The 26882-nt window shown below is 56.2% G+C and overlaps 3 protein-coding genes across 4 annotated transcripts; 1 reads left to right on the top strand and 2 right to left on the bottom strand.

The window, feature by feature from the left end:
- Nucleotides 1–249: 249 nt before the first annotated feature.
- LOC120512648 (contactin-4-like) lies at nt 250–4803 on the top strand. Its single transcript, XM_039731205.1, has 6 exons — nt 250–418; nt 1474–1803; nt 1893–2162; nt 2376–2435; nt 2818–2866; nt 3460–4803. Exons 1-6 carry the CDS (start codon nt 346–348, stop codon nt 3461–3463), a joined length of 786 nt encoding a protein of 261 aa, XP_039587139.1. The 5' UTR covers nt 250–345; the 3' UTR covers nt 3464–4803.
- Nucleotides 4804–5798: 995 nt separating this feature from the next.
- LOC120512601 (hemicentin-2-like) lies at nt 5799–15749 on the bottom strand. The gene is made up of 12 exons (XM_039731094.1): nt 15731–15749; nt 13790–13912; nt 13322–13657; nt 11382–11723; nt 9879–10148; nt 9295–9411; nt 8993–9094; nt 8433–8555; nt 8141–8233; nt 7793–7885; nt 6466–6535; nt 5799–5942 (listed from the first exon to the last, which is right to left on the bottom strand). The coding sequence occupies exons 1-12, from the start codon at nt 15747–15749 to the stop codon at nt 5894–5896; spliced, it is 1737 nt and encodes a 578-aa protein (XP_039587028.1). The 3' UTR covers nt 5799–5893.
- TMLHE (trimethyllysine hydroxylase, epsilon) lies at nt 15565–26637 on the bottom strand. Of its 2 annotated transcripts, none has more exons than XM_039731195.1 (9): nt 26511–26637; nt 26137–26361; nt 22446–22691; nt 21634–21810; nt 20697–20976; nt 19568–19687; nt 18991–19227; nt 18204–18342; nt 15565–17330 (listed from the first exon to the last, which is right to left on the bottom strand). In XM_039731195.1, the coding sequence occupies exons 3-9, from the start codon at nt 22615–22617 to the stop codon at nt 17199–17201; spliced, it is 1257 nt and encodes a 418-aa protein (XP_039587129.1). In that variant the 5' UTR covers nt 22618–22691; nt 26137–26361; nt 26511–26637; the 3' UTR covers nt 15565–17198. The 2 variants fall into 2 exon arrangements, with proteins under 2 accessions (XP_039587129.1, XP_039587130.1); XM_039731196.1 differs by having other exon boundaries at nt 22446–22618.
- Nucleotides 26638–26882: the final 245 nt, after the last annotated feature.

The raw sequence follows: 26882 nt of genomic DNA, 5'->3' as shown, positions 1-26882 counted from the left end.
GGCAGCGCCTTGGGGGGTTCTGTGTGCTGGGTTTGGAAGTTCTGGAAAGGGGAGAAGGACGGAGGGGAAAGGGGAACAGAGGAGGAGGGCAGCAAGGGAGAGGAGAGGCGGGAGAGGGAAAGGAGAGGAGTGGAGGGGAAGGGAAGAGAAGAAGAGAACGGAGAGGAGGAGAAAGGTGGGAGGAAAATAGAAGAGGAGGAGGAGGAGTAGAAGAGAGAAGAGGAGGTGAGGAGGGGAAGGGAGGAAGAGAAGAGCAGCAGGAGGAGGGGGCGGAGGGCGGCCCGGCGGTCCCGCCCCGAGGAGCGGCCGAGGCCCGTGGCGGAGCTGTCCCCGGCGGCCCCGCAGATGTTCCCCGTCCCCCTCCTCCTGCCCCTGCTCCTCGCCCCCGGCAGCGCCGCGGCCGCCCCGGGGGTCACAGGCGAGTGTCAGCCCCGGGGCCGGGTCGGTCCCGGTCCCGTGCCCGGTCTGCCCCGGCCGTTCGGGGCAGGTTTGGCCGAGCTGGGCCGCGGGGGGAGGCGGCGGGACCCCTGTCCTCCCCCGCATGGAGCCACTCCCGGCTTTGGGAAGCTTTTCCTGGCGCCTGATTTAAGACACGAAGGCGACTCCAGGCTCGGGCACGCCTTAATCCCGGAGAAAAGCTTTTAGGGGAAGGTCGGGAAGGGACTTGCGGCTTTTCTCGGCTCTCAGCGCGGTTCCCGGCAGGGGCCTGCGGGGGGGCCGTGCCGGGGGGTCCCACAGCTCCGTGTGTGCCCCTCAGAGCAGGACGGGGCATTTCCATGGCCCTGCTGGAGAATCTGGGCGTGTGGGTGGGTGAGAAGCTCAGCAGGGCTCAACACGGCTTCAGCCCCGGAGTGTGAGCGGGGGGATTCAGCCGCTCTGCCCTCAGTGAGAGCCCGGCTGCAGAGCAGCCCCGGGCCCAGCTGGAGAGAGCCCAGAGGCGGCCACGGAGCTGCTCTGGGGCCCGGAGCCCCTCTGGGGCCAGGCTGGGAGGGCTGGGGGTGCTCAGAGAGGACAAGGGTCCAGCAGAGCCCCTTCCAGGCTCCTCAGAGCCCCTTCCAGGGCCTAAGGGGGCTCCAGGAGAGCTTGGGACAAGGGATGGAGGGGCAGGACAAGGGGAAATGCCTTCCCACTGCCAGAGGGCACGGTTAGATGGGATATTGGGGGAAATTCTTCCCTGTGTGGGTGGTGAGGCCCTGGCAGAGGTTTCCCAGAGGAGCTGCAGCTGCCCCATCCCTGGCAGCGTTCCAGGCCAGGTTGGACACTGGGGCTTGGAGCAGCCTGGGATTGTGGAAGGTGTCCCTGCCCATGGAACTGAGTGATCTTTAAGATCCCTTCCAACCCAAACCCTTCCATGATTCACGATTCTATAAATAATTCCCTCGGCAGCTGAGGCAGAAAGGGCTCCTGCAGCACCTCCCAGGTGGATGGAGTGGGATCCCTGCGGCGGTGGGGTGACTCTGCTTTCTCTTGCAGCCCGCACGCTCGCTCCCTGCTACTCGGCCGACCTGCGCCCGGCCGCGGGCAGCCTGGTGTCGGCCGTGGGCTGCACCGTGCTGCTGACGGCCCCCGAGCTGCGGGGCAGCAGGGCCGTGTCCTGGGAGTACCGAGCGGGCTCGGAGGAGGGGGTCATCCTCAGCTACGGCTTCCGTCACCCCCCCAACGTGTCCCGGCTCTACGAGAACCGTGCCACATTCAACGAGTCCAGCCTGTCGCTGCAGGTGGTGCTGCAGCAAGGGGACAGCCGCCTCTACCGCCTCAGGGCCCAGGAGGAGGCCACGACCTGGTTCCATCTGCACGTTGTGGGTGAGTGGGGACACGGCCAGGCCTCCTCCGTGCCTGGGAGCCGGGACTGCCATGAGTTTGAGCGCTGACGCTGCCTCTGCCTCTCCCAGAGCCGCTCTCCGAGCCACAAATTGTGGGCAACTCCTTGGTGAAGGCAGGAGGCAGCACCAAACTGGTTTGCAACGTGGTGCAAGGGAAGGCAGATGCCTACTGGTGGAAGAAAAATGGGGAGCTGCTCGTGGGAAATGAGCGCATCCGTTTTGTGGAGAACACCACGCTCTGCATCGTGCGGGTGTCCATCAGCGACAGCGGCTACTACACCTGCGTGGTGAGCAACGCCGTGAGCCAGAATGAGACCTCCTTCCTGCTCAAGGTCCACCGTGAGTGCCTGCCTTCCTGTTGGTGTTTACCACTCATGACATCACACTGCAACACCTTCCCCTGCCCAGGAAAATACTAGGGGGACATTCCCAGAAAAGGGATTCTCTCTTCCTGCCTATGCTGAGCAGGCAGGTTTGCTGGGGGGCTGTGGGTGGGTTAAATTCAGGTTAAATTTGCTCTGGTGCAGAGGCTCTGTGTTCTCCCCTTTTCAGACTCTACCAACGTGGTGCTGCCTGTGGTCCTGACCTGTGTCATCTTCGGCGTGCTCGCAGGTGGGTGCTGGGGTGGGCAGGTGGGTGCTGGGGCAACTCTTTGCCGTGTGTCTGGCTGGTGGGTGCTGTGGCAAGTGCTGTGGCCACCAGAGGTGGGTGAAAGGGTCCCATGTGGCACATCCCTGCCAGGACCTGGCTCTCCCACCCTGGCATCCCATGGGCAGGGGCTGGGTTTTGTCACAGCTGCTGTTTCCAGCAGGGTGTCCCCAGTCCAAGGAGATCATGCTGGCCTGCATTGATGATGATGGTGGTGGGGCTCTGAGCCGCCTGGGCTAATGGAAGGTGTTCCTGCCCATGGCAGGGGTTGGAACTGGATGGGCTTTGAAGGTCCCTCCAACCCAAACGGTTCTGGGATTTTCTGATGCTGCTGCTTTGTCCCCAGGTGTCATCTTCTGGTGCCAGAGAAGGGAGAACTCATGTGGCAAGTGTTGGTAAGATGCCTCTAGCCCCCTCTTGGGGTGGCCCCCATTGCTCCTGCCAAAATTTTTTCTCTACAAGCCCAAATTTATCCTTGGCTGGATCCAAGTGAACTGGAGAAGTAGGAGAGCTCAGGGTGCTATTCCAGCCTCTCTAGAAATATTCCTGATTCCTCCACCCAGAGCCTGACACTCCTGGTTACCTTAGCTCTGAATAATGGGTAGACTTTTGAATACTCCAGAGATTTCTGGGAAGTGAGTGATTCTCGAGATTTTCTCAGAAATCTCTCCCTCTCTGTGACCACAAACACACTGAGGCTGTTCACTGGAGCTTCCTGGAGGGTGATGGTAAGGATGGAGAGGATAAGGATGGAAAACCCATCCCATGAGGTGGCGGGTTACAAACAAGGAGCTCTCAGGTGTCTTGTGCAGTCAGAACCCGAGAACTCCAGACAGATAAATTGGCCAAGGTAGCTCCTGGAATCTGGAGTAGGGCAGAAGTCCACACCTCCTGGTGCTGCCACTGCCAGCATGGAACACTGAGCTGGCTGAGGCTCTGGAGGGGTCCAGGTGCCCAGGACATGTGGGGCCCTCTCTTCTCCTTGCAGGTAGAGCTGGGTCAGCCCTGCTGTTGCCCTTCCCTGGTGACCCTGGTGATGGATGCTGCTGGGAGTGCCAGGTATTCCCTCCCATCCCAGCCTCTCCTGGGCTCACCTGTGAAATGTTCAAGCTGCCAGAACTAGCAAATATTTTTTTGGAAAACACTGGTTTGGACTATTTCTGTGTTGTCCTGCTCTTCCTGTTGTGCATCCCTGGGGAGAGGGATGTACCTGCTCCCTCCCTCCATCCTCCTGGCTTCTTCCAGATGCCTCGATGGGCTCTTGGCTCTGGAAAGAGCCACTGTCCCCGCTGGGCCAATCCACAGTCCTGGGGCTGCTGGGAGGTGCTGCAGTGCCAGCCCTGCCTCCCCGGGGCCTCCCCGTGTCCTGCTGTGCCAGGGGTTTGCCAGGGGGCTCGGGGGCTGAGGCTCTGGGCATCCTGCTCCGTGTGACCCTTGGAGGGAGGAGAAAGGGCAGGATTGTGCTGGGTGTGCAGCTGGAGGGAGCGGAGGCAGCGGGAGCTGGCAGGGAATGGGGGAGCAGCAAAGGAGTTCAGTTTCTGAAAGCAGATCCCAAGGAAATCCCTGCAGCTGGCTCAGGTGGGGATGCTCCCGAGCCCATCTCCAGCCCTGGGCTCTGCAGGGTCTGGGGATATCCCTGGGGACATTCCCTCCTCTCCCCAGCACCAGTGCTGGTGCCAGCTTGTCCTTCCCATTTGCTGCTCCTGCGGGTGACATTGGCCTTGGCCTGCTGGATACAGGGAGCCCTGCTCCTGTCCCCTCCTGTCCTCTCCCTCCCTGTGCTGCCTTGGCAGGGCTTTCCTAGATTGCTGTGAAGGGGATCTTACTCCTTCAGCTGAGCCTGGAGGCAGAGCAGGCATCCCCAGCCTGGAGAGACCTGGATGCTATCCCAGGTGCTGGACCCCACTGTTGGTCACCCCAAGACATTTGCACCCCCTTTTAATCTGAGGGGGAAATCCCTGGTCCAGGGCCCTCCCTGAGCCAGTCCCCAGCACCTCTGGAGCAGGCTGGAGACCTCTCAAAGGCAAACTGGAAAATTGTAGGAGAGATCACCGGGAGATTCAGGGGCTGTTAGCAAGGGGCTGTCTCAGCCTTGGGTTTTGTGGAACCTTTAAAGGAAGCAGAGGAGTTTGGGTGGAATAAATGAGATTCCAACCCTGTTGGAAGCTGCAGGGCAGGTTGTCATGTTCTCTGTTGCACTTGAGGGTGTAAGACGTAGGCACATGTTTTACAAGAAATACTTTTCTAAGTGTTTTGGGGAGTTGTCTGTGACTGGTTTTGGAGACTTTGTATTTTGTTGATGTCTGTTGCTGCTAATAAAGAGTGTGTGTTATCCCAGAGGGTGTTGCTGTGATGTTTAGGGATGGGAAATGCCCCCTTGGGGTAGCTGGAGCCTGAGGTAGCAGTGGGGTAGGAATCAGCCCCTGGTGGGGCGTGGCTGGTGGCAGAGCTGGGAATGCTGGATTTGTCCCAGTGTCTGGCTCTGGGAGATGATCCCTTCCTCTTGAGAACATCATTTGCTCCCCTTGTGGGGTTCCTGCATGCCCATCCCCTCCCTCACCTGCTCCTGTGGCAGTGACAGCCTGAGGGACTCAGCTGGGGTTAAGAACAGCCCAACAACTCTGCTCCAAATCTGGGTGAGGGTATTTTTAACCTGGCCCTGTTCCTGGAGTCACGGGAACCTGGCAGCTGCCCTGGCAGTGCCTGGGGAGGAGCTGCCTTCCAAGGAGCTGGGTCAGAGCTGCCCCAGGGGGGTTTTCGGGGAGGTCTGGGGTTCATCTGGGGCCTTTGGGTGCAGGGCTGTGCTCAGCAGCTGTTTGTGGTTGGGAAAGACTCCTTCAGGCTGCAGGAAACACCTCAGTGCGTTGTGACAGCCAGGACAAACAGCCCCTGGCACAGGCTGAGTACAATTCATGGAGGAAATAAATCCCAGAGTGTGTCAGATGCTGTGGGATGGATCTGAGGAAGAGCTGTTGACAGCATCTACCTCCTCCCACCATGGTTTTTGTGCCTTCATGTCCTTCCTCCACCTTTACTACTGGTAAAGCCAGAATCTATTTTAAGTTACTACAGGGTTACTCCCAGAAAAGTATGTCATGCTACTCCCAGGTATATCTTACACAAATAGCTCTAAATTGTTGTAAACAAACATTAAATAAAGATAAATCAGTGGGAGACTCCTGCAGCTGCTGCTAAAAGGGCTTCTCTACTTAAGGCTTTGGTTTTCTGCAGAAAGAAAGGGGGAAATGTGCATTTGGCCCTCCCCTGGGTGTGATTTATTATTTAAAAAGTCAGACTCAGGTTAATTTTGTGGACATTTATTATGAAGATCACAGAGGAACCAAAACTGAGATCCCTGAACCCACTAAACCTGGGGAAAGGCTTGGGCTGGCTTAGCCAAGTGAGAGACACCCCCATGGATCTCAGCAGGGAATGGTGTCCTTGGTGCCTGGCTGAGACATTTCGAAGGACCTGGAAGGAAGAGGAGGGGGAACATGCTGAGCATCAAAATTGTTCCCTGTGTGGGTGGGCAGACCTGGCACAGGTGCCCAGAACAGCTGTGGCTGCCCCTGGATCCCTGGGCAGGGTCCAAGGCCAGGTTGGACACTGGGGCTGGGAGCAGCGTGGGACAGGGGAAGGTGTCCCTGCCCAGGGCAGGCGGTGGAACTGGATAATCTTAGAATTCCCTTTCACCTATTCTGTTAATCTATGAATCCAGGAGGAATTAAGGTTTAAAAAGTTCAGGTTGAGGCCATAAGGGGAGTTTTGAGTGGGCTCTCAAGTGCTTTGCTGGATGGGGACCCCACCAGAGCCTCCCCCTGAACCCATCAAGAACCTAGGGGCTGGAGGGCAGTGCTGGGCTGGATCTTTCCTGGGGTCTGGGCCTTAAACTAAAACACAGGATAGTGTCCATATCCTGCTTCTTTTGCTTCAAGATGTACAATTTCATGTGGAAAATAAGAATTTATGTGGAAAATAGGAACAAAGGACCTACCTGGCTTTGTCCATCCAAGAGACATCACCATCCTTGCTGCAGCCCATCGTGTGATGTGCAAAAGACAAATCTGTCCCCAGATCAGGAGAAGGTGTGAGAGGCACCAAGATGGGGTGTTGTATTTGGGATAGAGTCCCTGGGGCGTTGTATTTGGGATACAGTCCTTGGGGTGTTGTATTTGGGATGCAGACCCTGGGGTGTTGTATTTGGGATGCAGTCCCTGGGGGGTTGTATTTGGGATGCAGTCCCTGGGGGGTTGTATTTGGGATGCAGTCCCTGGGGGGTTGTATTTGGGATGCAGTCCCTGGGGGGTTGTATTTGGGATGCAGTCCCTGGGGGGTTGTATTTGGGATGCAGTCCCTGGGGGGTTGTATTTGGGATGCAGTCCCTGGGGGGTTGTATTTGGGATGCAGTCCCTGGGGGGTTGTATTTGGGATGCAGTCCCTGGGGGGTTGTATTTGGGATGCAGTCCCTGGGGGGTTGTATTTGGGATGCAGTCCCTGGGGGGTTGTATTTGGGATGCAGTCCCTGGGGGGTTGTATTTGGGATGCAGTCCCTGGGGGGTTGTATTTGGGATGCAGTCCCTGGGGGGTTGTATTTGGGATGCAGTCCCTGGGGGGTTGTATTTGGGATGCAGTCCCTGGGGGGTTGTATTTGGGATGCAGTCCCTGGGGGGTTGTATTTGGGATGCAGTCCCTGGGGGGTTGTATTTGGGATGCAGTCCCTGGGGGGTTGTATTTGGGATGCAGTCCCTGGGGGGTTGTATTTGGGATGCAGTCCCTGGGGGGTTGTATTTGGGATGCAGTCCCTGGGGGGTTGTATTTGGGATGCAGTCCCTGGGGGGTTGTATTTGGGATGCAGTCCCTGGGGGGTTGTATTTGGGATGCAGTCCCTGGGGGGTTGTATTTGGGATGCAGTCCCTGGGGGGTTGTATTTGGGATGCAGTCCCTGGGGGGTTGTATTTGGGATGCAGTCCCTGGGGGGTTGTATTTGGGATGCAGTCCCTGGGGGGTTGTATTTGGGATGCAGTCCCTGGGGGGTTGTATTTGGGATGCAGTCCCTGGGGGGTTGTATTTGGGATGCAGTCCCTGGGGGGTTGTATTTGGGATGCAGTCCCTGGGGGGTTGTATTTGGGATGCAGTCCCTGGGGGGTTGTATTTGGGATGCAGTCCCTGGGGCTTCCCAGGGGAGGGAAACAATCAGTGGGAACCATCAAACACGGGGGCTTCACAAAAGCCACCCCACTTTTAACCAATTCCTGGGGCTGCTGGACGTGCGGGTTCAGTGAGGCGTTGGGGGGCGGGAGAGGAAGGAGGAGCAGACTTACAGCAGAGGCCGATGGCGAGGAGCGGGAGGGCCGAGACGGCCGCTGCGCTGCACACCAGGACGGTCACGTCCAGGAGCTCCGTGCATCCTTCTTCTGCCGCCGGAGAAAACAGCAGGGGCAGGGAAAGCAGACAGGCAGGTTGCCACCATGAAAGCACAAACACACAAAAAATACAAAATAAAATAGGTGGAGGATGTTGAAGCCGAGTTTTGCTCCTGCCAAGATTTCACTTCCCCAAACCTCCTGGTTTGCTGGGTTTGTTTTTGGAGGCCTGGCAGCTGAATTGAAGGGATGCGGGGATTACATGAGCTGTGTTCTTGGGGCGGTGCCTGCAGGATCTCTGCTCACCGTGGCGGTGGTAGATGCTCTTGATGAGGAAGGTGCTGCTCAGCACCACGGCCACCACGGCCCCCGGCGCGGCGTAGCCCATGGTGCGCTGTGCTGCAGAGCAAAAGGAAAAGGAGATGTGGAAGAGTGCCCAGAGGTGTGGGTGCAGGGCTGGCCTCACCCAGGCACTGGTAAGGGATCCACCAGCCTGAGTCAGCTCAGGAGTTCTCATTTTAAAACGTTAGGGATGATGTTTTGGGCAGAATAACCTCCCTGTGGACCAGTTTGGTCCATCCTTGGTGCAACCGCTCACCCTTTTTGCTCTTCAGGTGGCTGAAATCTGTAGGCTGGAAAATCACGGTGGTGGCACCCAGGAAGGTCACCACAGTGAGGTAGCTGAGGGTGATCTCAGGCAGTATGACAGCCACAGAAGGGCCTGAAAGACAACGGGACAAGGCAGAGACCCCGATGTTCCATTGCCCATCCCCTTCAACACCTGGGAACTCTGCATTACATCCCTTCCCCACCCTCCTCTGACTTCCAGCATTTCCTTGCAGCCTCTCCATTCTCTGATCATTTTACTCTCCTGCTGGGACTCATCCTGGGAAAGGGCACTGGGAAAAGGGGAATAACTGTATTAATTGTCTCAGGGGGGTGTGTAATGCACGTGGTGGTCCAGGCTCCCCCAGACCTGGAGATCACACATGGAGATCACACATGGATCATGTATTGCTCTGGATGGGTCTGTCCCCCACATTCCTTGGCATGACTCCCCTGTCCCTCAGTGCCTTCCTCTCTGGGCCCCACTGGACTCTGCATCTCCCATGGGGCCTGTTCCCCCTCCCTCCAAACCTCCCCACAGCCCCCTCTGACCTTCCTCCCACATCCAGAGGATGCCAGCGGTGCCATCCAGGATGCAGGCAATGCACACCAGCCCGCAGGTGTAGGAGCTGAGCCATCTCCAGAGCTCCCCCCCTAAAAACCCAGAGCAGAGGGGGGTGACCGCCGTGACACCCTGGAATCCCGTGCCAGCCATCACCCCTTCCTCAGGGTGGGGTGCAGTCTGTCCCCACCCAGATGCTGTGGGATATCCCAGGATCTGGGGGTTCCCAGAGCAATGCTCTTTAGTCTCCCCCACCAGACAAGGGAAATTGGGTCCCGCTCCCCCAGCTCACTTATCCTGAGCTTTTCGGACTGGCAGACGGGAATAATTAATCCCCACGCTGAGACAACAGCAAAGACCACAGCGATCACCGCCATCCTCAGGGTGTGCTTCAAGCGACCGGAGAGACCTGGAAAAGAGCAACCCCGAGGGGCAGGAGATGGGATATCAGCAGGACCAGCCCCCTGGCTCTGGTGGCTGCAGGGATCCTCCATCATCAGGACAGATTCCATTTATGCCAGCTGGTGGCCAAATACACTCCATGCAATGTCCAGCCTGGGGTGGGTGCTCCCCACAGGCTCCCGGGCCACCCTCCTGCCCATGTCCTGCTCAGCATCACCTTGGCCAAGGGCCATCATTTTGAATTTGCCCCAAGAGGGAATGGCCAATCTTCTGCCGAGGACTGTGCCTTGGTGGGATCAGAGGCTGGGAATTGCTGCCGGTCATCCCAAGATGGGCAACTCCTGGCAGCAGCATGTGGGCACCACCTCGTGGGGAAGGCAGCCAGACCGTGGGGGATGGAGGCTGAGGGAGCGGATAGAATCACTGAGACATCCCCAGGGAATGGTGGAGGGCAGGAGGAGTGAGGGGTGAGACCTTCAATGGTGACCTCCAGGGACGTTTCTTGCCAGCTGATCCCGTTGCTGGCATTGCAGGAATAGGAGCCGCAGTCCGACTTCTTGGCTGGCCTCAGGTACAGGGCACTGCGGCCTCTGGACAGCTGGGAAACTCTGTCTGGGAGAAGGGGCTGCCCATCCTTCTTCCAGGTGATGGTGTCCACTCTGCCCTCTGCCACCTCACAGACAACCTGGCCAGTGGCCCGAGCCAGGAGACTGCTGGTCTGGAGCTGAGGGCGGGACACAGGCTCTGCGGAGGGAACAGAGACCCCAGCACTTCTCTCAGACATAGAATCACAACATATTTTGGGTGGAAAAGGACCTTAAAGCTCATCCTATTCCACCCCCTACCATGGACAGGTTTCTCCACTATCCCAGGCTGCTCCAAGCCCTGTCCAACCTGGCCTTGGACACTTCCAGGCATCCAGGGGCAGCCACAGCTTCTCTGGGAATCTGTGCCAGTGAATGTGACCCAGAGCATCCCTGATGGGCCCTTGGGCTGCAATTGTCACCACAGCACCAGCCACAGCATGGTCACTGGTGCCTTTCCCTTGGGAAGCCCATCCTGTGATGTGCTTTCTAGGACTGTTTTTTTTCCCAGTTGAATCACTGCTTTAATGGACGTGGCTAAGTATGGAGCAATTTGAAATGCATCAGGAAATGAGAAAATAGCAGAGAAGGCAGCAGATGCCACTCGGATCGTGTGTGGTTGGAAGGAGAGGTGGGTGGTGAAGGGCTGCGGTGGCATTATGGCCATGGCGTGATTGGTGAGATAAGTCAGAGCAAATATTAAGGGAATTGCTGGCAGCAGTGCTGAGGAGGGACTTGTGGCTGTTTCAAGTGCCTCCTCTCTGTGGTGGCAGCTGGTGCCTGCAGAGGGCAAACGGGACAGCCTGGCCTTGAGGGGTGGTGGCTTCTCCAGAAACCTCAGCTCCATTGGCTCTGCCTGCTGTCCCCTGGCAAAGTGCTGGGTGGAGGGTCCCTGCAGGTGGCAGAGTCACAGCAACCCACCCTCTTCCTCTCCATTATCCCTCTGCTTCCTCCACCACGCCCCCAGTTCCTCCATCCTCTCACTGGTCCCTGCATCAGCCCCATCACCCCACTAGTCCCTCCATCATCCCACCAGTCACTCTGCCATCCCTTCATCCTCCCACCAGTCCCTCCACCCCTGCTTTGAAGTGTGGGAACAAGGGATGGAATTGTCTTTCCAGGATGGAGCTTTTTCCTCTGTCCCAGCCAGGCCCCTGCAAGGTCTCACTGGGCAGCACTTCCAGATTTGCTCCCCTAGGACAGGTTGGGAATCTCTTTCCAAAATCTCTTGGTGCTGTGTCCACACATGACAGGTTCCAGCAAGCTCAGGACTGGCTCATCAGCCTCTGCTCAAATCCCTTCTCCAACCCTTTGCCCTGGCTCTTGGTCCATGTACAGACAGATTCTGCTCGGGTGCACCACCTCGCTGCTCCCTCCCACAGCCGCCACTCACGGAGCACTTCCAGCCGGGTTTCCAGGCTCTTCCTGGCTCCTGTGTTCACAGTCACTCTGTAGGTGCCACTGTCACCTTCCTGGACATCCTCCAGCAGCAGAGATCCGTTGGATGGATGGAAAATGGCTCGTCCTGCATAGGGAGCGTGGATGGCTGGGGCGTGGGCCCCCCCCTCGTGCTGCAGGATGGGGAGGGGGTCGCTGCCATTGAGGAATTCCCAGCGTATGGAATTGCTGTGGGTGCTGTTATCCAGCCCAGGGAGCAGCACCGAGGATCCCACAGCAGCGGCTCTGTGGACAGCTCCTGTTGCTCCCAGAGCTGGAGGAAACGACACCAGCAGCCCTGGAGGGAGGAGAGGGGTAGGGATGAGGCTGGGAGCAACTGCTCTGGGGAAAGGTGTCTCTGCCCATGGCAGAGGAGTGGAATGAGCTTCTCCCACCTGACCTTTTTGTACTGACCTAATTTCCATGTCTCATTCCCAATTCAGAAAACCCTGGAAGATTTTTGTGTCGGAAGGAAGCTCAAAGCCCATCTCATTCCAGCTCTGCCATCTTCAGGGACACCTTCCACTGGACCAGGCTGCTCCAAACCCTGTTCAGCCTGCCTTTGAAGACTTCCAGGAATGGACAGCCACAAAATCCCTGGTCTTGTTTGGGGCTGAAGGTGTCCACGTGTCCCCCACAGTGGAGGATGCAGCCACCATCCCAAGACTTCTGGGCTTGTCACAACTTGGGCTCTGGCAGTTGCTCAAGGACTTAAGGAGGAGCCACTGTGGGAAGGTCACAGCTGCCAGACCCCCATCCCCAGTGAAGAGGATTCCAGGAGAGAGGGGAGGGAGGGGAGGCTCCCCGGCCGCCGTGGCTCCGAGCTGGGCAGAGGCCAGGGATCCCCACAGGCTGTGTTTGCTCTCGGCCCTGTCTCAGCTCCTGCCCAGATAAGCACCTGTTCACCTGCATTCCCACTGCAGCTGCCAGGCAAACTGCCCTGGAAACTCCTGCTGCTCCCTGGGGATGGTGCAGCACAGGTGGGAGGGAAAATAAGTGTGACAATCCAGGTAAAGTCAAGATCATCAGGTGATTTTAATTTCTCACTCTTATAACCTTGAAAGGCAGCTGTTTTCATGCCCTCCTGGCCCCAAAACTGTAGATGTGGAAGAAGAAAATACAATTTAATGATTTAAAATTCTTATTCTCTGAAAAAAAATTCTCTAAAAATTTTCTTTTTTTTTCTGATGAGAAAACACTATTTACAGAGAACAGAACAGTGAGCTGATGAAAGAGGAAAATACTTCATCTTTTGCAGCTGCAATGGCCAAAACTCATCCTACAGACATTGAGAGCTCACTGACACCATACCAAAATCAAGCTCTAGGGTAACGGGCTTCCTTTCTGTTTTAGATGCTCATCCTGAAAATCTTTGTGCATTTGGATCTAGCCCAGAGCAGTTGTGGCTGCCCCATTCCTGGAAGTGCTCAAGGCCAGGTTGGACAGAACTTGGAGCAACCTGGGGATGGAATGGGAGGGACTTCAAGGTCCTTTTCAACCCAAACCCTCCTGTTATTCCATAGTTTGTGTTTCAAGGCAGCCAGTGACTATTTAAAGGAGCACAGTGAAAATGCTCACACGAGTTTAACTGAAATAAAATTTGTGATTTTAAAAACATTCGATATTTTTACATATCCATTTTTAACACAAACAGATACTAACACATACACAGATATTTATGTGTGAGTACATCTACCAGCCCCACTACAAACCTGGCTGCAGCAGACTTTTATCCCCGGAGCTGTGCGTGGCTCTCCCACCTCCTCTCTCCTTGGGCAAACACGCCTTTGCCTTCCAGGTTAAACCTTTCACCCACCGAACGCCCGGCCCAGAGCTGCCCTCGCTCGGCTCCAGAGGGCTTTGGAGCGGCTCCCAGCCCAGCGCGGGGCTCCTTACCTGCGAGGAGCACCCAGGAGGTGCCCAGCAGCTCCGCGGGACGGCACAGCAGCATCTGCCACGGGAAAGCGGCCCCAGACAGCCCCGATGTCACAAATGCCTCGCAGTCGTGCTGCGCTGAGGGCAGCAGGCCAGGCGGGTGGGCAGCCCTGGATGGATTCCCGGTGCCGCGGGTGCTGCAGCCCGAGTTCCTGCCGATGGCTGCTCTCCCTCCGCGCGATTCCCCTCCCCGGCGCTTCCCGGGAGTGGCAGCGGCGGCAGCTCCGCTCCTGTCCCCGCTCCCCGGGAAAGGAGCTGCCCGTGGCTCCGGGGCCGCGCTGGGACCCGCCGGGGGCTCTGCCGGCACAGGAATAGAAGTTACCGGGGGCATCCCATGTCCTTTTCATGCCCCGAGGCCAGAAGATCCATCCCCATCCCTTTCCCACAGCTCAATCCTCTCCCAGAGCCTGCAGCAGAGCTGGAACTCACCCCCAGGCTGTTTCTTAGGGGAGCAGGGGTTCAGTATGGCTCTAAAACACCTGTGAGCAGCTTTTCCCTCCACCCCTTGAGGTGCTTGAGGTGTACTGGGCTCATCTACGTCCCACAGGCTTTCTGCAAAGGGAATTTCGTTTACGGGAGGGATACTCTTGGGATCAGGACTCAGGGATCTCATTTTGTTACATTTATCTCAAAATAATGGAATTCCAGATGGGTTTGGGTTGGGAGGGACCTTAAAATCCACCCCGTTCTACCCTCCAGCCATGGGAAGAGATCCCTTCTCTACTGGACCAGGTTGCTCCAAGCTCCAAATGAGGAGGGAAGCTAAAAACTGAAACACTTTTCAGCTGGGCTGGAAGCGGCTTCCCCCGGGTTTATTCGAGTCCTGTGAGCGTCCAAAGACTCTTGGTGGCACCAGAGGGGACCAAGGGGGATGCACTGAAAGCTGCACCTGCACGATCCTGGGAGCTGGGAGTGAGCAGAGGGCTCTGCAGTGCACTGGGGGGAAATGGGAAGCTCTGGGAGACACTGGACAGAAAATGTGGCCAGCAGGTGAATGGGGAGGGTTTGGTTTCACTGCAGGGCTGAGGCCTCTGGGGAGCCCCAAGAACTGGAGGAGGGGCTGAACTGCAGAGCCAAGAGCAAAGGGAGGGGTTCCAAGGGAGGAACTGGGATCTCTGCGGGACCAGGGAACAAGGCAGCAAACAGGGATGGGGGAGTGGAAGCGGCTGAAGGTCTGGGCGTGTGGGAGGGAACACTCGGGCTGCGCGGGGTGAGGGACAGACGGCCCCAGCGGCAAAGGGGACCCACCCGGGCCCTGGAATGTGCAGATGGGAACGGGGCATCCCGGGATACAGCAACACCCTGCAGCCTCTCTCGGGGTCCCACCAGCTGCGCTGGCCTCGCCTGCCTTCAGACCAGCCCAGGTCCTGCAGGCACCGCAGGTCCCCCGGAGCGAGCTCTCCAGATCTCTCACATCATTCCCGCCCTCTGCTCCACATCCCACAGCTCCTAAAAAAACGTTTACAGCCTCAGAGGCTCTGAACAGCAATTCCTGGGCTTCTCCAGAGGGACGGAGAGAGAGCAGCGGCACGAACTGCACCGGCACCGCCGGGAGCCCCGGGATGGGGCTCGGGGGTTTTGAAACACGAATTTCTGACATCTTGTGCCATCGTGTGGCCAGCGCGAGGCCCGTGCAGCGGCACGGAGAGCGGGATGTGGCACGGTGTGGGGATGTGGCACGGTGTGGGGATGGGGCACGGTGTGGGGATGGGGCACAGTGTGGGGATGTGGCACGGTGTGTGGGATGGGGCACGGTGTGGGGATGCCACACGGTGTGCGGGATGGGGCACGGTGTGGGGATGGGGCACGGTGTGGGGATGCCACACGGTGTGGGGATGTGGCACGGTGTGGGGATGCCACACGGTGTGCTGGATCCGTGGCTGGGCCAGCCCAGCCCGAGGGTCCCGCTCGCCCAGGACAGGGACTGCCCCCGTCGCTGGAAGAGGGCAATTTCCAGCAGGGAATGCTCAGACACTGCAAGCAAAACCCTTTTTTCTTTCCTTGGCTGTGGGAGGGAGTGGCTTTGTCCCCTTCAAGAACTGGAGGTGGAAGAGGAGGGACCCTCTTTTTTTTGCTGGACTCACTCGAGGGAGTCTCCCCACAGGTCCCAGCTCCACCTGGCCACACCACTGCCACCTCTCACCTTTGTCCCAGGGTCCTGGTGACACTTTTTGATGGTAAATATCCTTTCTGTGGGCAAACCATTCTCATTTTGTACAATCTTTTATTAATATCATTGTGATTATTGCGATTTCTTCAGTAACTTGTGACTCCAACTCAGAACCTCTCCTCATGTTTTTCTTCCACTATGGAAAGGGGTTGGCTGGAGGGGGCTTGATTTTCCTGCTGAGTTTTAAAATTGGCTCCTACCAGGATCCAAGGCTGCCATTGGAGCTTTACCTGACAGGGGGCAGCTCCCCTGGCACCACCAGGGCTCAGAAATCCCTTTGAGCCCTGCTGACTCCCAGGGGCTTCCCTGGGGATGGGAAGCACTGGGGAGGGAACACCAGGACTGGGAGCATCAGGGAGCTCAGCCCACAGCAAGAGCAGATTTCAGGAGTGTCTTGGCACCACGATCTCTACATTCAGTGTTTGGATTAAACAAGAGCAGCAAGTTCAGCGCCTGCACTGCCCCTGCCCTGAGGACACAGAGCACCTCACACAGCACAGCCAGGGGTGAAGGGGCCCAGCCCTGCTTCAAGGTCTGGTCAGAGCAGAGGGAACAGCCCAAAAGATATGGCAGAATGAAAAATGTCTAACAGCAGGATTTGCTTTTGTTCCTTATCCTGTAGCACTTCAGCAGGCCAGATCCCAGCTCCCAGGAGCTCAAAGGCACCTCTGAGTTACATTCAGAGGAGGAGAATTTTGGGAAAAAATACACCCAAAGAGTGAGTTTCATGCACAAGAGTATGATGATGACCTTAAAGCAACTCCTTAAGAAAGGATGGAAGAGGAGGCACGGTGGGAAGTTTGTCAGGAATCCTGGGGGGATGTCAGGAATCCTGCTGAGCATTGCCCTCAACACAAGTGCAGTGCCACAGGCAGAAGGAACAGCAGCATGGCAGTACTGGAAGTCAAGGAAAAGTGGGAATTCCATCCCTCATCTAACATCATCATCTCTGCTTCCCAACATGCAGATCTGGGTGCTTCCCTTTCCCCTCTCTAACCTAAACCTTCTCTGAAATGCTCAAAGTACACCAGGATCTCTCCAGGCCCTCTCTCAGGCAGCTTGGCTGCATGATCAGTGATAAGAGACAAGATCCCAGAGATTTCCATCCTGCTCTGCTGAAAATCCCCTGAAATTGGCAGCTGAAAAAAGGCCAAACAAAGAATCCTGAAGGCACTTGCTTGGAGGAACACTTACTGTGGTGGGATTAACCACGACTGAGCCACCCTGGCTGGGAGGACCAGGCTGGGAGCATGGACAGCAAGAGCTGCCTGTGCTCAAAGGCAGAGTGTGGTCCCAAAAAACGGTACCACAACCTTTGGTTTCCACCTGCCCCCTCGCCTGAGCAGGCCCTGGGAGCTGCTTGGAGAGGGTGGAGGTGCCTGAGGTATTGCAGTGTCTTTGCTGTGGTGAGGCACTGGCACAGAGGGCCTGGAGCACCTGGGGAGGCACCAGCCCACCTGGCCTGGTGTGGAGTGGGGCTGGGGGCTCCTGCCTCTCCCAGGGTAGCACTGAGGGGCTGCTTGCCTCTCCCAAAAGTGGCACTGGGGGCTGCCAGCCACTCCCGGAGATGAGACTGGGGGCTGCCCACCTCTCCTGGCAGTGGGACTGGGAGGGTCCTGCCTCTCCCAGAGGAGGGACTGGGGGCTCCCTGGCTCTCTGGAGGGTGGGCTAGGCCTGCAGCCCCAGCAGGCGGGCAGTGTTCAGCACGTCGTCCCTCGTCAGGTAACACCCACAGAGCTGCCGGTAGCCAGTGAATGCCTCCCGGCCATGCAGGACACGCCAGTTATCCACAAACAGGACCTGCAGAAAAGGGAAAAGGTCATCAGGAGGACAGCAACCACAGCAGGCAGGGCCAGGAGCCTCTGGCAGGGCAGGCCCTGGGGATCCCTGGACACTGGAAGAGCAGGTAAGGGTGTACCACAGTGGGCACAAGCCTCCTGTTCCACACTGGCACAGGTGAGGAGGCTACAGCCAGCTGTTCCACAGGATCCAACATTTTCACCAGCTCTTTATGGAGCAGCCCAGAAACGCATTTTGGGATTTCTTTGCCTTTCTACTGGAGAGGAAATAGTTCACCAGCAATAGACAGTGGCAAACTTATCACTGAATCCCAGAATGCTTGAGTTGGAAGGAACCTTAAAACCCACCCTGTTCCACCCTCTGCCATGGGCATGGATACCTTCCACTATCCCACGTTGCTCCAAGCCCCATGGAACTTGGATTTGAACACTTCCAGGGATGGGGCAGCCCCAACCACCTGCCTCTGTGGTGTCACTTACCCATGTAAGGACTCAAACATAACCTCAGAACTGTAATTTCTTTTGGAAGAAGTGAAAGCCTGAACATTAGGTGTTCTGGCCTCTCTGCTCCTGAGGATTCTCATTTCAGCGGCTGGAAACTGGGACTAACTTTCCTCTGAGGCAGAGCTTGAACTAAACATCTCTGCCTCACCTGGGAGCTCATGCTTCTTTAGGACAGTAGAAAAAACACACATGCAGAAGGCACTACTGTTAACGCTGGAGCACCCAGAATGAGGAAAACTGCTGGATATGGCAGCGCCCAGACACCGGCACACCCACAGAGCACCCTGCCCTTCTCCCTGTGCCAAACCCACGGGATTCAGCTCCCAGTCCCACCCTGGAGCAGTCCTAGAGGATGCAGCTCCAGCCCCACCTTGCCCGGCTTCAGCTTGACCCAGAGCTCGTTGTCGGGCCGGCGCAGCTCGGCGGTGAGGGCGCGGTGCGCGTGGTACCAGCGGCGCACCACGTCATGCGGCACCGTGTTGATCACGGCACGGTCGTAGTTGTTGTACCTGCAGGGAGAGGAGAGACAAGAGACTGCCCAAAACAGCTCCAGGTGCTTCCAGAGAACCTCAGGAGCCTGTGGGGTTAGTGGGTATTTAAGGGAGGCTGCAGAGGTGACCAGAGAGGTTGTGCTGCCAGCACAGGACTTTGGGAACACAGCACTGAGGGCAAGAGGAGTTTACTGTCAAGTGTATGCCTGTTCTTCCTGGTTTTCCATGGAAGGACATGGCAAGACTGAGGTTTGCTTAGAATGAAAGTGCAAAGCAATGCTGGACAACCTCTAGAACTGAGGTGAATTGGAGTTTCAAAAATCAGCCCAAGTTCCCTTTGTAAGGGATGGCTCTGCACTCTCCCTGTTCCCTGCGTGCCAGGATAGTTTCTAGGGGCTTCTCCAGAGAAGGGCTTAATTTTTCTGCATCTCACATAGAATGAGATGAGAGCTTGGAGCTGAAGGGAGACTACCAGGAGTAAAAATTGAAGTTCAGCACTGACACCCATCTTTGCATCAGTGGTGCTGACACCTCCTCTAAAGCAGGAGGAACATAGGGTGTTCCTGTGGTTTCATCCCTGCTCACCAAAGATGAGCCCATGGAATGTTCTAAAAAACCACCACCACCACAACACCTTGTCCTCCTCAGAGGCCTCCTGGCCATTACCTGATGAGGTAAAGCTCGTTGTTCCAGGGGTAGACGTTGAGCACCGGCCCCACTCCGATCATGTGGTTGTGGCAGCCGCCCACGTTCTCCACGTACTCGTGTTTGAGGGGCACCTTGGCCAGCAGCTCGAAGTGCTCCGGGGCCTGGCGCAGCACCTGCTCGGCCGCGTGGAACCCGTCCACCAGCAGCGTCCGCCCTCCCGTGCCCTCGTGCTTCAGGCAGTGGAATACCTGGATGCTGCACGGAGACAGAATCCGAGAGAATGACCTTGGCTGCCTATCCCCTGGGCACAAGGTGCTGCCCGAGGACACGGCCAGGTGATGCACCACCCGTCCCTGCTGCTTCTCCAGACCCAATCCCACATGTTTTGCTGGGTGAGGAGGCAGAAAACTGCCTGTGCTGCATCCCAAACCTTGTGAGTCTGGGGACTTCAGGAGCTGCAGGATGAAGGCTGTGTCACCCAAAAACCAAACCCAAAGAAGCTGTGGCTGCCCCATTCCTGGAAGTGTCCAAGGACAGGGTGAATGGGGCTTTGAGCAGCCTGGGCAGTGGAAGGTGTCCCTGCAGCAGCACGTACCCGCAGGGCTCCTGGAAGTAGGTGGTGTCTGTGTGCCGGTCCAGGGCCAGTTTGGTGTAGGCTGTGTCTCCCCGGGAGAAGTCAGAGGTGAAGTACCACATCCTGCCATAAATGGTCTCCCTGGAAAAGAGATGGGCAGTTATCATACGTCAGTGTCTGGGTAAGGCACATCCTCCCCTACACTTGAGTTATTCCCCTCTGTCCCATGCACAGAGTCATTAAAGCAGAACAACTTCACAAAATTCAGATTGTCAGGGATGGTGCTTCTAATCCCTCTTCTGGTGTTCAGCTCTCTCTTTTCTCCCCTCCACAACCACTGATGTTTCCATTCCAGCCATCATCCCCAGTCACGGAAGTGACACAAGGAGTTGTCTAAGTGCAGCCAGCCCTTACTTGTATCCACACAGGGTTGCCCAGTAATTCAATTTCTTCTTCCCAGAATCCTATTTTCACTATCCCTCCCCTCCAACACGCACAGGAGGGAAGGGACACCAGGCAAGGCCAAACAGTACTCAGGGGCTACAGGGGAAGGGTGCCTGCAGACAAAAGCTGGCTGATATTCCCTGGAGCCCCTTGTTTCCATTTCGAGTGACTGTTCATTACGACGAATCCCTCCTTTTCCAACAGCCCCAGGCAAATCAAACTGTTTCTACAGCTTGGATAAAGCCCCGAGCTCAGCCCCTGGCCTGCCATGCTGGTAGTGCTTCGCACAAACTCAGCACCAACACCTCTCACTGTTTTTCTCTAGCAAAAGTTCCAGCTGGTCTTTGATCTCCCTGGCTCCCAGGACCAGGCTGCCCTCACGACCCCTCAAGTCATAACAGGAAATGTCTCCTTGCAAAGCCCTGCTCTTCCCAGCCACCCACTTCCTTCAGTCCCTCCTCTCTGCACAGTCCCACTGTCACAAAAGTCATGGGATGCTCTGGGGCAGCTCAATGACTGAGTGATTCACAGCTCTTCCATAAAGGAGGTTGGATCCCACAGTGGGATCCTCCATCCCAGGTCCAGGGGAGAAGCCAGAACATTTGTCTGCAAACCAGGCCATGCCACACATAACACAGGACAAGGGGGCAGCAGCTTTCCAAACAGAAAGAGAACAAGTTTATCCTTCCCAGGATAGCCCAGATACCTGATTATGCTGATTCTCTTTGCCAAGATTTCTGTGTCCTCTTTGGTGGGAGTGACATTCTCCACAAAAGCAATCCCGTACAACAAGAAGCTCTGCAGGAATTCCTTCAGGCCCTCGTCTGTCTCCAGGAAGCTCCGGCAGTCGATGGATGGGACCTGGGCTTGCCGGTAGATCTCAGCATTCCAGAGGATCCGGGGGTGCATGACCTGCTGCTTCTGCCCCTCGTAGCTGTTCCTCGCCAGCCACTCCAGCCCGTACCGTGTCACGTGTCCATCCGGCCCTGGCACAGGAACAAGGGCACAGTCACCAAAATCCTACTGAACAGCCCAACATCGTGGCACCTGTCAGCTCTCACCCTTGTCACTTGTCTGGGGATGGGTCCTTTGCACCCTGCTGCCACCCAACATATGACCTGAAAGGCCACGAGTCCTAAAGGTGTCATTGCTGCCACAACTCCAAATTCAGGGAAGCTGCTGCAACCCTCTCCAAATTCCCAGCCAACAGTTGCATCTGCAGTGGTTTTGGCCTTTACTGACAGGTCTCCAAGGACAATCAAAGCTCTGAAGTCAAGCCTTCAAATAAAAGTAAGCCCCACCAAAAGGAAGAAAGCAGCTGGGAAAGTGAAGAGGACAGAGAATGGGCACAGTGAGCAGGGCTGACAGCTGCTCACACAGAACAGAGAAGGAAAAGAAAAGCAACTGTGTCATGCTCCACCTGGTCACCACCTGCACTGCCGGGGGAGTTTGACCAACCTGGACACTGCATACACACAAGAAGGGCTGGGGCAGGAAAACCACACCACTTTGACACAGAGGTGTGTTAACAGCGAGATCAGTGTTTAAAACCTGCTCACGGCTCAGTATCTTCCCAGACATGCAGATCTGGGGTAATGCTGTCCATCAGCAGGCACAGGAGGGCACAGGCGCTCAGGACTCACAGGTGAGGAAGAGCGTGGTCTCGTCCACGCGCACAGCCTGGGGCTGGATGGCCAGGTCCACGCTGGCCGTGTCCAGGCTGCGCTGGTTGGTCTTGGCGTTGTAGCAGGAGGCGGAGCGGCAGTGGTCGCGCAGCCACACGAAATCCAGGCGCATCACGGTGCTGCCGTACCTCAGCTCTGCCAGGGATGGGAGCAGAGGAGGCTTTGGGGTAATGGGGAGGACAAACAAAGCCAAGAATTGAAGCCCAGAGCCCACATCTTATCATCCCAATTACAGGGGATGCAGTGGTTCCCCTTGACATAAATTGTCACAAGAGGAAGACCTGGCAGAGGATCTTATCAAAGGCCTGGCTCCTTTGCTTTGGAGCCACTGTGTGCAATGCTGAGCAATTCTCTTTGCTTGTAAGTGACTCGGAGTACTGAGATCTCACTGGCCTCAGCTGCCAACCCTGCACAAGGTGGGGCAGCAGAGGTAGGCACATACCAGAGCCAAGGGGGCTGTGCCAAGGAGAGCCTGAGCATGGCAGCATGGCACAGAAAATGGTGCCTGACAGGGCATAGCTCAGACAGTTTTTGTTCAGAAATCCCTGGATTTGATTATTTATTTAGCAGTGCCTCACTTATCATAGAAGACAAGGCTGTTCCATCCTGCCTTTGGGAACTCCAGCAGGGAACATGAAACAGCCCCCAGTGTGCATCCCTCTAACACAGGCTGTTTCAGAAGAAAAACACACATCATCCCAGGGAGCCAGGGTGGAATCCCTCCCTGCTGTCCCACGCCGAGCAGGAGCACCCTCACCCAGCACACCTACCGAGATGGTCTCGGTGCAGCTGCCAGGCACAGCAGGGGGATGCCGGGGCCGTGGGGCGGCAGCGTGCCGGGACAGCCAGGACGGGCTTGGGGCCCCGCGGCAGCCACGGCCAGCGATGTCCGGTGCTCCCGTGTCGCCCCCGCAGCAGCCACGCCAGCCTCTGGCACCACATCCTGGCGGTCAGGAGACAGGGGACAAGGTGACTTGGATGTGATACTCTGTCCTAAACCCCACCAGGACACAGCCCTGAGGAGACACAAAGGACATGCCGGGATTCTGTGAGGCTGGGCAGGCTCTGGCACAGGGAGCCTGGAGAAGCTGTGGCTGATCCTGAATCCCTGGAAATGCCCAAGGCCAAGCCGATATTGGGGCTTGGAACCACTTGGGCTCGTGGAATGTGTCCCCATGGCAGGGGGTGGAATGGGATGAGCTTTAAGGTCCCTTCCAATCCAAGCCATTCCATGATTCTGTGATTTACCAGGCAAAACCAATCCAGGAGAGACAGCTGTGTTCAACACTCTTGTGCAAAACAGTGGCAAAGCCTCATCTCTGAAGGTCTTGTCCCCCCTCCAGCACTCCCAGTTTGAATTCACCATTCCTGGATGGAACTGCAGCAATCAGGGAAGCAAAGTGACCTTGGTTAGGGAAGCAATAACAGAGGAATCTGGTAATTAGGTCAGTTCTAGAAAAAGTAGGCAAAACAATGAGGAGGAGGAGGAAGATCTCTGCTGCTGGTGAAGAACACAGCTGGCATGGAGGAGAAACCACCGTGATTAATTTTAGAATAGAGATTACAAGATTTCTCCAAGGGAAATTTGTAACAACTTTTCAGTGCGAAGAGCAAGGGCAAAAACCTGACAAGTTTTAGGAGATGATGCCTCAGTCTAAATGCTTGTTATGTTTATGAATTTCTGGGGGCCAGGTCTAAGCAGGATTTTAACAGCACTTTGAAGTGCAGTGAAATGTGGTCTCTCTGGATAAGACACAGGCTCAGAAAGCATTTCTTATCCTAGACTTCTGATTTTCCTTCATTTTCTTATCTGGAGAGTCCAGGCACTGGAGCTCTGGCTGTCCACGCTGCTTCTGCTCTACAGAGACCTCAAAAGCTGCTGATAACAACCAAATCCACAGAGGTGCCACATTCCCAGCAGCAACTTGTTAAGCAGGGATAAAAGAATGCAGACATCCCTAGGGAGAAAAAGTGGGAACGTTTTTGAAGAGAAGGTTTGAGATGAAGGCACACTGACACACTTCAGCCACAGAGCCCTTTCCATGAGAATTTTTCCCAACATCCAACCCAAACCTCCCCTGGCACAGCTTGAGGGTGTTTCCTCTTGTCCTATCTCTCATTGAAGAGACCAAACCCCCTGGCTCCAGCCTCCTTTTCCAAGATATCCAGTTCCTGTTCCTGCTGCCCAGCTTTGAAAATCTGCTATAGGAAGAGGAATGAGCCCCGTCTGACATACAAATCTCATAACCAAGAGAAGAAAACCTACAGCTACAAAACCCAAGAGCTGCCCCTGATTTTTATCAGCTTTAAAATCTTAGAGAAATTATTTAAATCCCTTAACCAACAATTCACAAAGTTTATCTGAGAGAGGCAAAGTCTGTCCAGTTTGGCTTTTGGATCCACTATCCCAGTGAGGGGTGGAACACAGAAGGAATCTTGCTTGCACACATAGACAGGACACAAAATACCAGGAAAAGGTTCACCCACAAATCCATCAGCACATGGCCTGTGCCTGGGGCAGCTCCAGCCTTAGTTTGATCTTTCCACACACATTTCTTTTATCTCCTTCTCTCCCAATATCAAAACTGAGAAGGAAATTAACACAGGTAATGGGAAGTGACCCAGATAATTAAACCTAATCAGGGAGATCTCATGTTGCTGTTCCTGGAAGAAAACACCACAGGCAGCCCAGTGAGAGCCTTAAATTCAATCTTTCAAAGAGATACTAAAACTAAGAGGCATTAAACCCTCAAAAATCTGTATGATTAGGGAGGATTTATAATTTTTGTTGTTTCATCAGAGCTAACAGCTGGATGAGCTACATGAACAGCAAACCCTCTTCCTGCACCTCCTGCTACCTTTATGCTTTATGTGGTCCAGACACTTGGGCAGCGGTGAAATGAGAGAATTCCAGACAAAATTTCCCTCAGAATTGAAAGGGAAAGGGCAGGAGGGAGCAGACATTAAATGCTCAGTGCATAAACACACATGGTGAGTGACACAGGACCCACAGGGTGAAGGAGAGAACAGTGCTGGAGGGAAAAGCAGAAACCTCACATCTATTGTGATTTGAGGAATTCCCATCAGTCTCTGGAGAGAAAGGACAGGAGATGCTGTGGAAGGAGCAGAAAGGAAGGCTGGGTTTCAAAGGGGTTAACCCTAACCCTAACACTGCAGTTTGTCTCACAAGAAACATTTCAAGGAAACAAAACTGGGTTTAACCTCTCTGAAGAAAAGCCACAGTCCCCATTCTGGGCAAAGGAAATGGTGAAAAAATGAGTGGCCAAATAGTTTCAGCAATGGGAACATCTAAGAAAGGAGAAACCCCACAAATCTGGAAGCTTTCATCAGCTTTTAGCCAAACCCTCCAGGGCATGGGATGACCCTGCTGCCCTCCCTGCCCTGCTCCAGCCCTCCAGCCTGTTTGTCCAGCTCCTCTGGAAAATAAATGGTGTTTTCTATTAAAAACACCTCAAACATTCAGCTTCTCACACTCCTTCAGTTTTTACTTCTGGAAGCACCAGGCTGGAACCAAGGTTTCTGTTCCATATGGAACAGGGAGCTGCCAGAAGCACAACAGTCCAAAGTGAGGGAAAGGACTTTGGATTTTGATCCTCTGGGATCCTTTAACCTGACAGTTCTCTCTGCAGTGAAGGAACACCAAGAAAGAGAGGAATGCTGCAAAGGCTGAGCTGCCCTGAGGACCCTGCCAGAGCCAGAGGAGCCAAGAGCACAAGCCAGGTGACAAACCAGATCCCCCAGGATGGCAGCAACTCTTCGACAGGACACAGGCAAAGTTTAACAGCCTGAGCTGACTCAGTTAATTACTATTAATTACCACAGAGACAAAAAGCAGACTGGCTGTTCCCTGCTGAGCTCCTGCCCTCACCCTGCAGACAACTCCATCAGATCTCAGCTGTCAGGAACCAGATTCCCCTTCCAGTCCTTCCCCACGTGGGATTTCAATGAAATTAAGGAGCTAATAAAGACATCCCAGGCACTGCCAGCTTCACAGCTACTTCATTTTCCTGGAAGCAAAGGGAATTATCTGCCCACCCCACGTTTCACACTGACCACCTGACACCAGGCCCCATCCCAGAACCTTATTCCAGCCTCCTGTTTGCATTTCTCCCAAGCAAAGCCTTTCCAGGCCAAGCAGCTCAAGAGAAACAATTCCTAATTCAGTTGGGTTTGTTTTTTTGTTTTTTTTTTTTCCCCAGCAAAGCAGCCAGCCCTGATGGCAGAACCCCCCCAGAGGAGTTGCTCCAATAAACTCCTATTGCTAAATCACTCCATGCTCTGGGTCCTGCCCGGGCAAAGAGGAGCCAGGCAGCTCTCCTGGGCGGGGAGGAGTTGTGTTTTTCCAGGGAATGAGGCAAAACAGCTGTGCCCACGAGCTGCAGCCTTTCATTCCCCTTCGCTGGGACCGTAATTCCCGTGTGAGCCCGGGCCCGGCATTACCTGGGGCCCTGGAAGGCCGGGCGGAGCTGCGGGTGATGGAGCGCGGCTCGGGGTGCTGGAAGGATCGCGGAGGGGCTGTGCCGAGGGGGATTCCGCGGGCTCAGCGCTGCAGCTCCGGGCTCCTCGCCGCTCCTTCCCCCGCCCCGCGCCCACCAGGCCCAAAACGCCGCTCGAAGCCTTCCCACATCGGCCGCTGCTGCCCGGGGGAACCGGCGTACCGGTGACCTGGCAAAGAGGAGAACAAACAAGGAAAACAGCTACGCTGCAGACGGGTCCCTCTCCGAGGGGGCCCAGGCGCAGCCCCCGAGCCCCGCGGGCAGGACGAGCCGCGCTCCGAGCTCGGGGACTGGGAGGCACCGTGGCCCCGGACCCACCTGGGCGGCTCCCCGTTGTCCCGGCGCGGCCCCGGCGCCTCGGAGCGGCGCTGCCAGGCCCCAGAGCCCGCAGGCGGCAGCGGGGCCGGGCCGGGAGCGGGGCCGGGGCCGCCTCAGGCCGCCCCGGGGCGGGGCCGCCGCCGCCATAGAGACACGCGGGGCAGAGCGCCCGCAAACCATAGAGCCGGGGCTGGACGGCGCCGGCGGCAAACGGGACCGGACTGGGACAGGATGGGGCTGCCCCATGAAGCGCCGCGGCACCCGCGGCCGCTCCGACCCGGGAGGCCGCGGGACGGAGAGCCGCAGGCGGCACGGAGCTCGGGGAAGGGGGTGGAGCCCCATGGGACGCGCAGGTGCCGCCGCGGGCGGAAC

Source organism: Passer montanus, unplaced genomic scaffold (genome assembly GCF_014805655.1).
Source record: "Passer montanus isolate IOZ18808 unplaced genomic scaffold, ASM1480565v1 scaffold76, whole genome shotgun sequence".
Classification (NCBI taxonomy): domain Eukaryota; kingdom Metazoa; phylum Chordata; class Aves; order Passeriformes; family Passeridae; genus Passer; species Passer montanus.
Note: the sequence above shows the minus strand (reverse complement) of the source record. Positions and strands in the feature narration are given on the sequence as shown.

Excerpts from the sequence above, each read along its gene's own strand:
- LOC120512648 (XM_039731205.1), top strand. The coding sequence starts at position 346 with ATGTTCCCCGTCCCCCTCCTCCTGCCCCTGCTCCTCGCCCCCGGCAGC. Across the intron at positions 1,804-1,892 it reads GTTCCATCTGCACGTTGTGG|AGCCGCTCTCCGAGCCACAA; the intron begins GTGAGTGGGGAC and ends TGCCTCTCCCAG. Across the intron at positions 2,163-2,375 it reads CTTCCTGCTCAAGGTCCACC|ACTCTACCAACGTGGTGCTG; the intron begins GTGAGTGCCTGC and ends TCCCCTTTTCAG.
- LOC120512601 (XM_039731094.1), bottom strand. Across the intron at positions 10,149-11,381 it reads AACCCGGCTGGAAGTGCTCC|AGCCTGTGTCCCGCCCTCAG; the intron begins GTGAGTGGCGGC and ends TTCCCTCCGCAG. Across the intron at positions 6,536-7,792 it reads CCTCGCCATCGGCCTCTGCT|ATTTGTCTTTTGCACATCAC; the intron begins GTAAGTCTGCTC and ends ATCTGGGGACAG.
- TMLHE (XM_039731195.1), bottom strand. The coding sequence starts at position 22,617 with ATGTGGTGCCAGAGGCTGGCGTGGCTGCTGCGGGGGCGACACGGGAGC. Across the intron at positions 19,228-19,567 it reads TACTTCCAGGAGCCCTGCGG|CATCCAGGTATTCCACTGCC; the intron begins GTACGTGCTGCT and ends GTCTCCGTGCAG. Across the intron at positions 18,343-18,990 it reads AACGAGCTTTACCTCATCAG|GTACAACAACTACGACCGTG; the intron begins GTAATGGCCAGG and ends CTCTCCCTGCAG.